Consider the following 8865-nt stretch of genomic DNA (forward strand, 5'->3'; position numbering starts at 1 on the left):
TTTTTTGGCGGTACGTGGGCCTCTCACTGTCGTGGCCTCTCCCGTTGCGGAGCACAGGCTCCGGACGCGCAGGCTCAGCGGCCATGGCTCATGGGCCCAGCCACTCCGTGGCATGTGGGATCCTCCCGGACCGGGGCACGAACCCGTGTGCCCCGCATCGGCAGGCGGACTCTCAACCACTGCGCCACTAGGGAAGCCTAGTGACATCTTTTAAGTGGACTCCGTGCCTGCTGTCTGTGTCTCCCACCAGAATTGGAATTTGTACCCTCAAGGGGGAGATCAGGCATCATTGCCAGCTTGCATACCTCTCCTCTCCTTTTCCCCATCATTTCTGTGTCCCACCAAATTTGTGTCAGGTGACTTTCTTTTTACAATAGTAATCAGATGGTTCCTTCTCTGTCTGAAAGCAGTAACATCCACATGGTTGGGGATCATGAGAGGCTGAAGAGAACTATGTGTTTTTGTTTTTGTACGTCTTTATTGGAGTATAATTGCTTTACAACGTGGTGTTAGTTTCTGCTGTACAACAAAGTGAGTCAGCTGTACGTATACATATGTCCCCACATCCCCTCCCTCTTGAGCCTCCCTCCCACTCTCCCTTTCCCACCCCTCTAGGTGGTCACAAAGCACTGAGCTGATCTCCCTGTGCTATGCGGCTGCTTCCCACTAGCTATCTATATTTGGTAGTGTATATATGTCAATGCTACTCTCACTTCGTCCCAGCTTCCCCGCCACCCCCATGTCCTCAGGTCCATTCTGTACGTCTGCATCTTTATCCCTGTCCTGCCCCTAGGGAGAACTATGTTTTCTGAGCTCTGACTCCAGATTCCCTGCCAATCATTAATTTATTTATTCATCAAACATTGGACATCCTCTTAGATAAAGTCCAATGCTATGTGTTGGGGACACAAGCATGAATAAAACAGTCCCTATTTTAAAGAATTCAAGAATCTAGTTGGGGCTACAAATACTTGAAGGTTACACCACTTGCCACGTGGGAAGTATAAGATATTCTTAGGATTGTGTAGAGGGTGTTATGGGAGCACTTCAAAGTGGGTACCTAACAAGGATGTGAGGGAGGTGGAAGGAGATGTCAGAGAAAGTTCCCTGAAGGGAATAATGTGAGTCCTAGAGGGAACAATGGAGATGAATCAAATAAAGAGGGAAGGAGGGCTTTCCCAGGAGAGGGCACAGCACGAGCAAAGGCTTGGAGGTGAGAAACAGCACGGGGAAAATGGTTAGGATGGGAGGGTACAGTCAGCATAGCGGAACGTCTAGGCAAGTTGAAAAGATAGGCAGAGGACACATCCCAAACAGCCATGTGTGTTCTAGTAAGGAGCTGGGTTTGCCTAAAGAAAAAAAGGTTGGGACAGGGGTAGATTTAAATATTACTGTGATTTTAGGATTTATTCCCTGCCCATTTTCTTATCCATGTAACAGAAATTTATTGAGTGCTTGCTCTTTGCAAGACACAGTGTTAGGCAGACGGGGTTTAAAGATGATCACGGCCCAGTCCCTGCCTCAAGGCATCCGCTGCACCTTGATGCCTGAGGGACTTTCTTTGGCTAATGCTGTGCCTCTGTGGTGGTGAGAGCTTTACCTGCCAAAGGCTTATCCCTGTACAAAGCAAACTTCAAGGGAGTCTGCCAAGAGCTGGCTCTGATTGGCTGGCCATTCTAAGAAGCTCATGGCTGTTGTGCCCCGACAGCAGGGCATGCCATATGTGATTTGACATCTGCCATGCTAGCACGAGCCCTCGTTTTCCTGAAACGATTTAGAAATACCTTGGAAATCCTCTTGGGAAAATTGAGTTGGCAGTACAGTGATGAGTTGGCAGTATGCATGTTTTTTAGTCAGCGAGAATTTCACCTACCTCTTCTTTGCCACCCCAGACTTGCTCAGCTTGGAGCTGATAAGGCTTGTGAGGGCAGTGAAGTTGGTTCCTCCCAGCATCTCCTGTTGTTTCGCTGTCTGGCTGGTTCAGGGTGGCCTTGTGCTGTGTCACACCTCCCCGGACCTACAGGAATCGTTGTTTCAAATTGAGTTCAGATACCTTTGCAGGACCAATACCTATTAAAGTTGGAAGAAAAGCATAATTTGTTAAAGTGAATCCTGTGTTTTCTGTCATAAAATTGGAAACATTTATTACTGGAGGTTTGGGGAACAGGCTGAGTTGGAAATCACGGTGTGAGTATAGGAGGTGTTTCCTGTTGACCTAACCCACTGCATGTATTGCCCTCTGTCATCTTTCTTCTCTACCCTCTTGCAGTTTGTAGTAATTTCTCCTTACCTAAAAATCCCTTGAGTCCCATCTGCAGTTCTCAGAACATATCCCCTTCCCTTGTAACCTTAGATGCAGAGTAGACCTGTGCAGTCAGAAAGTGAGAGCATCAGAATAACAGCATCGATTGAAGCCCAGGATTCATTAAGACTCTCAGAGTTGTCTTAAGAGGTGATTCTTAATTCAGAGTGGGGAGAAATCATATCCAAAGTGAGGAGTTGGGGTGCAGGTGTGGTTAAAAGGTTCCGCTAGCACCACCGCCAGATGAACAAGGCCGGGATCTGTAATGGTCACATCTAGGGCTAAAGTTTTGAGATTAAAAGAAATGACTGATCCTTTTGACAGTTTGAATCTACTGTCTCTCAAAGGAGCAAGTTTCATTGGGCAGTCCTCTAAGTGTGTGTGAAACACAGAATCTTCATATACATTAGACAGAAATTCCTTAAATCTGCGATTCCTGTTTCTAGAAAGTTAGAAGTCTGGCTTTATTAAATTCTGTTACTTACAGGTAGCCTCAGTGAAGGTCCGGGTCTTAACAGTGTCCAGGTCTTAAGGGTGTTTGCCTCGCCCGTGGAAAGCAGTGCTGTGATCCAGAGCAGCTGGCTGGCCAGAGCGGGCTGGAGTCGCTCTGCTGCTTGAATGGGGGTGAAAGCCAGTGTGCCCTTTATGTTTCTTCCAGTGTCCTGCATGCCTGAGAAGGAGTCCAGGGTCCTGAGCTTAGTTAACCCATACTGATCCCACTTTCCATTTAGTTTGCCCTCTAAACTCACCTGCTCCAGACTTGACTTCAGCCATGTCTCAGGCAAACTATCGTGGTTGCTTTTGATTCTCTTGTACCGTATGTGCCTTTCTATCATTGAAGGGGCTGTGAAGAGTTGAGACGTTTGAAGCATGGAGGTATTCGGGGCCGAGGCAAATATTCTGTACTCTGAGTCTGAAAATCCGTTCGGCCTTCCTGTCTTTATTTTGGAGAGTGACTGGGACAGTGCTCGGAGCCCAAAGGGCTCTGTAGGTTGAGTATTGTTAGTGCGGCCATGAGGTCAGGCATTCATGGCGGGGGTTTGCTCCCGGTGAACTGCTCGCCATTAACCCCTTGGTAGGCCTAGTGGCTCTGGGCTGGAGCTCAGTCAGCTTTCTCATGACTCTTCCTTCCAGACCACCCCCGTGACCATGCAGGTTGGAGAAGGTCAGCAGGTGCAGATTGTCCAGGCGCAGCCGCAGGGTCAAGCCCAGCAGGCCCAGAGCGGCACCGGCCAGACCATGCAGGTGATGCAGCAGATCATTACGAACACAGGAGAGATCCAGCAGATCCCGGTAAGTCCTGCCCCGCCGCAAGGTCTGCGTGGCACTTTGCTCAGCAGTGTAACGGGAAATAGTTAAAGGTTTTACACACACGCGCGCACACACACACACACACACACACACGTACACACACTTTGTTATAAACCTAGATTCCCATTACCCCAAACCACAACTTGCTTCACTGTATACGCCCTGCTTTCCTTTAATCCAGGTTCGGGCTCACCACGATGGGGCAGCTCCTCTCCATTTCCCCTCACTCGGCCTACGCAGAGAAATCATTGTAACCACTATTCTGTGCCAAGGCCCAAAGGCCCTGTGAGGCAGTCCTAGTCCTGTCTTTTGATTTGCAGAGAATAAGAGGGAGGTGTATAGAGAAGGCCATAAATACACTTGTTGCATATTCATGAGTCAGTTCCCAGTGGAGCCTGCAGCAAAGTGTATTTTTGGCTTTCATTTAACTTATCCATTCCTTCACTGTGGACTGCTACTTCCTGTGTGCCTTGAGGGATTTCATTTCTTAGATTTGTTGGCTTTTTCACTTGTACTTGTTCTTTGGTGGAAAAAAAAAAAAGGTCCTTGTCTTAACACTTGCCATCTATTCATTGGTCAATTTGCCACAAAAAAATGTGGAAAATGAGTGACATGGAGCAGGCCTGTTCCTGCCCCTTGCCCTTCCTATTGTAAATGAAATGTAGGCAGATACAGAAACTCACTTGGACCTGGTTAACCACTTCCTTTTTGAAGAAAGTTCAGAAAGTATCCTCAACTCTGTTTTGGGGACTGTTCTTCTTAACAGAGTAATAGGCCAGGAGAAAGCTTAGGAAAGGGGGGTGTGTGCATCCCTCTGTTTACCTCTTCCCTTTTCATCTCTCTCTCTCTCTCCCCTTCCCATCCCCCGCTCCATCTCCCTTTTCCCCCTCCCTTTCCTTCCCCCACGGCGTGGGGCTGGGGGTGGTGACGATCTCTCAAATGGTTCTCATTTTTGCATGTGGGGGCACCAAAACAAGTTCAGCTAAGCCAGAGAAGAGTTCACACTTCGTAGTAACTTTTTTTTTTTAATAAATTTATTTTATTTATTTATTGTTTTTGGCTGCATTGGGTCTTCGTTGCTGCGCATGGGCTTTTCTCTGTGGAGAGTGGGGGCTACTCTTCGTTGCGGTGCACGGGCTTCTCATTGCAGTGGCTTCTCTTGTACAGTAGTTGTGGCGCACGGGCTTAGTTGCTCCGCGGCATGTGGGATCTTCCCGGACCAGGGCTCGAACCCGTGTACCCTGCATTGGCAGGCAGACTCCCAACCACTGCACCACCAGGGAAGCCCTGTAGTAACTTTAACTTGAGTCTTGTAAAGCCTCTGGGGCACAGAAGACTTGTTGCAGAATTTAGGACCTGGTCTTCACTGTATACCTTCTGCAGGAGTCTGCATTTCTAAACTCGCCAGAGTGCTCGTGTTAGTGATGACCTTTAGGAAGGAGGCTTTGCTCCTCTTTTGAAAGCCCAGGGGGTAGGCTTCTTTGCTCTGTAATTAAAAAGGTGTGAGCGTCCCCAGGCCTACCCTTGTGGTAGAGGACTTGAAGGGCAGAGCATCACCAGTACCTAGACACAAGCCTGAAAGAAGAGCTTGCTTCTAAGAACTGCTTGGAACTGTTTGGCTCACAGCTTTTCAGTCACATTTGAGTTTCTGCAAAAGAGCTCTTCCCAGCTGGGAAATGTAAAATCCCTATGGCCAGCAGTATACCTTCCCCCACTCCTGGGACAAGGCTTCGGTCTTTCATCCCATGTTCTTCAGCAGGAGTTCTGGTGACTCCTGGTACCAGCCACCATCAGTCTTGGCAGATGAGGTTTCCCAAGCCTCCACCCAGCTGTCTTCCTCCCCATAAGCAACTTAATGTTGCCTGGAAGCCACACTGTGGGATGTAGTGGGGAGTTTAGGCTTGGCATCACAACTTCCCAGCAGCTCCTCTTGGCATGTTCTCAGGAGAGAAATGACTACAGGTCACAATACCTTGCCCTGTCTCCTTTGAACCAGATTATTAACGGGTTTAGATTTTGTGTCCCTCCATCTTGCCTTAAGCGGACAATTCTGGAACGTTCTACCAGGAACTTCAGTGTTAGTCTTTTCTTGGTGGTTCAAATCCTCATTGAGTCTGAAGTTTCAGGGAAGCAGTTTGATTTAACACTGCATGCAGAAGCTTCCTCCTGTCAGCATTTTCCTCATGGAAGTAAAAGCCCCTGCAATGAAGTTAGCTCTTGAAGGCAAGGGGAAATTTTGCTCCAGGACATGGGAGCAAAAGCTCACCCTCAAGAAGCTCACCCTTACAAGCAAAGCAGGCTAGGCAGCTAGGGAGGGTGGTGTCTGGGCCTCCAGGTAGAGAGAGACCAAATCTGCTGGTCCTCCTGGAGCCGCCTTCATCCCCCACATCCTGAGTGTGGCTGTCCGTAGTCCTCCTTTGCTGACTCTTTTCTCTGCTGACTGGTCCTCTCCTCATCCCCGTGCTCAAAGCACTCACTAATGCTTTCGTGCTACGCTCTAGCATTAAGAGCCTGAGTTAAGGCTTTTAGCACACAATTAAATGCAGCATGTGGTATTATTGTATTATCTGAGACTTAATCTTAAGCATGAGGGACTTTAAGGGCATTTTTGTAGCTTTGGTTTCTGATGATGGGGTTTTATGTGAAAGGTTTATTGATTCAGCTTCCCTTTGGGAAGTATTTGGCCAGAAGCTAGTGCTGAACACCAAGGATCCTAAAAGTCCCACAGACCCCTATTGGTCCTGGCTCTTGGGGACAGAGATAGTAAAGCGGGCCAGCTTTCTCTTCCAAGATGTGCAGCCTGGGGCTGGGCAGTTCTAGGGCTGTGGTGCGGAGTGATGGCCATCGGCTTTGGTTACTCCTGGCAGACTCCGGGGCTCTTCTCAGTATTAGATCAGCCGTCCCGGGGACAGGGGTGGGGAAGGGTGGAGACGGAGGGGAAAAAGGCCCCACACTTAAGGTATAAGCGTTCCGATAATGTCAGACAGTCTTTGGCATCAAATCTTAACGTAAACTGTGAGCAGATAGCTAAGAGCCAGTGAATGTTGAGGGTCCAGTCGTGCTGTCCTCACATACATGACAAGATCCTCTGGGAATTTTTCCCCAAGTCCATTCAAGGAACATATTCTCTTTTGTGTTGTGTGACTTACGGGGTAGGGATATTATGGTTTTGCTTGTTTGGGTTTCTGTTAAAAAGGAACTTTTCAGGGTCGGCCCTTTTGGAGGGGTCGGGGTGGGGACGGGTAGGGGACAGTCACCATTTCTTGTCATGGAAAGTTTGCTTGTTTGAGGTTGCATTCAGTCTCCGGTGGTTTGTTTGTCTCTGCCCCTGCCTAGGTGCAGCTGAATGCCGGCCAGCTGCAGTATATTCGCTTAGCCCAGCCTGTATCAGGCACCCAGGTGGTGCAGGGACAGATCCAGACGCTTGCCACCAATGCTCAACAGGTATGTGCTGCAGAGATTCAGGGCTTGAGTTGGGAACCAGCTGGAGCTGGCTTCTGACAAAGTGCTCAGCACACAGCTCTCGCCACCTCATCCTTCAGCAAGAGCCGCCTCCACCCCCCGCACGTCTGTTCTGCACCCCAAGGGACAGATGGGGTTTATCGGAGGATTGGATTCAAAGTGTGTCTCTTACCATCGTGCTCTTGAGCGACAAGGAAACTCAAGGCAGGGGAAGCCTCAAGGATACTTGAAGAAAGCCCAGTGTGTGTGTGCGCAGGTCTGACTGCAGGAAGCCTTCTGACAGACTGCCTCATCGTCAGGCTGAGTTTCCATCTTTAAACCTGATGACTGTTGTGATCTGGCACCTCCTGTGCCCCTTGGAAAGCTACTTAGGTTTTTACTTCTACCTTCTCGTGCACCCCTAACCAGAGACTGCCCTCCTCATCTCCTCTCATGCCCTGAGATATTGAAGGCTGAGCCACAGGTGCCGAGGGGGCTGCCTCCCTGGGCTTGGGGATTGGGGGATGTGGGTATTATTTGCAGGGGATGGGGGATGCTGGACAAGGGGAGGCATTGTTAATCAATTCTTTTGCCTCAGACCCAAAAAAAGAAGGGATCGTTAAAGAGCTGGACTCGTCTGGCCCAGTTGCGTTTTGGTGATGTATCTATTGACAGTGGTGACAGAGCTGAGTTTGTAGAGCAGGTCTCCAAAGATCTCATTTGGGAAAATATGAGGAATGAGCCAAAAGCAGGGCTTCTGAGTTCCATATCGTCTCTGGGATCCTTAAAGGCCCACTCTAAACCCATTTCTTGGCTTGCATAAGAATATGGGCTTTTCCCTAATTTCCTGGGGCTCATTGACGTGGAATCAGATCTCAAGATTGGTCCCACCCTTTAGTGTACCCCTCTTTTTTTTTTCTTAAAAAAACTTGTAAGATTCTAGCCTGGGATCCAGAAACTTTCTATGGCACAGGGTGGGAGGAAATGAGAAGGAAGAGTTCCTGGTTCCCCAGAGGTCAGTTTTGAGACCAGGAACTAAAGCCAGAAAGTGGGGAAAGTTGGGTGTATAGAGAGGAAGGAGTGAAGCAAGAAGAGGGTGCCTGAGGACAGAGTCTGTGTAACAACAGATTGTAATTATAACAACGTGGCACTTCGTAGGTGCTCAGTAAACGTTTGTTGAATGAATGTTAACGTGTAAATGGAATTTAAAGGTGAATGAAACTCTTCTCAACTGATGTGAAGGGCAATCCTGCTGGCCACAGGGCACAGTTAAAACCTTCTCCTCTATGACGAATGTTTTCCATTTGTCTCAGGATCATTCATTTATTCTGCAGATATTTCTTCAATACCTACTTTGCACTGAGAGATACACAAAACTTAGCTCCTGCCCTCAAGCAGGTGGGAGGAGAAAGACCCAAAACAAAGAACACTAGTAAGAAACCCTCATAAAGCCCTTTCATACCTGTCCCCTTGTTTTCCTCATAGCTTCATGGGTAGACCCGATGGGTTGTTTTTGGCCCATTGTGAGGACACTCGAGAAGACAGTCCTTACCTTGCAGGGTGGCTGTGATGATTCCAGGAGAAGGTACACAGAAAACATTAGCTAGTCAAATGTTCCATAGATAACATATACACACACAAACATTCTTCAGTCTTTTTTCTGGTCTACCAAGCTGTCTGCAGCAGCTGGCATTATACGATGCAGTTCTCCATGTCTGTAAATTTCCTTTAAAATGTATTTAAAATGCCCACGTAAGATTTTAAGCACATGTGATAAATGTTTTCCTTACCACCGCCTCCCCTTCCCCCCC

The 8865-nt window shown here is 48.3% G+C and overlaps 1 protein-coding gene across 5 annotated transcripts in view; it reads left to right on the top strand.

Annotated features, from left to right (window-relative positions):
* Positions 1-8865, top strand: part of NFYC (nuclear transcription factor Y subunit gamma) — a 64441-nt gene that overhangs the window by 52395 nt on the left and 3181 nt on the right. For all 5 annotated transcript variants that reach the window (XM_024738767.1, XM_024738762.1, XM_024738766.1 and 2 more), the window contains exons 7-8: positions 3437-3595; positions 6950-7057. In XM_024738767.1, coding sequence (XP_024594535.1) covers positions 3437-3595; positions 6950-7057 — 267 coding nt within the window. The remainder of the gene's footprint in view (positions 1-3436; positions 3596-6949; positions 7058-8865) is intronic.

Source organism: Neophocaena asiaeorientalis, unplaced genomic scaffold, assembly GCF_003031525.2.
Source record: "Neophocaena asiaeorientalis asiaeorientalis breed wild unplaced genomic scaffold, Neophocaena_asiaeorientalis_V1.1 scaffold106, whole genome shotgun sequence".
NCBI lineage: Eukaryota > Metazoa > Chordata > Mammalia > Artiodactyla > Phocoenidae > Neophocaena > Neophocaena asiaeorientalis.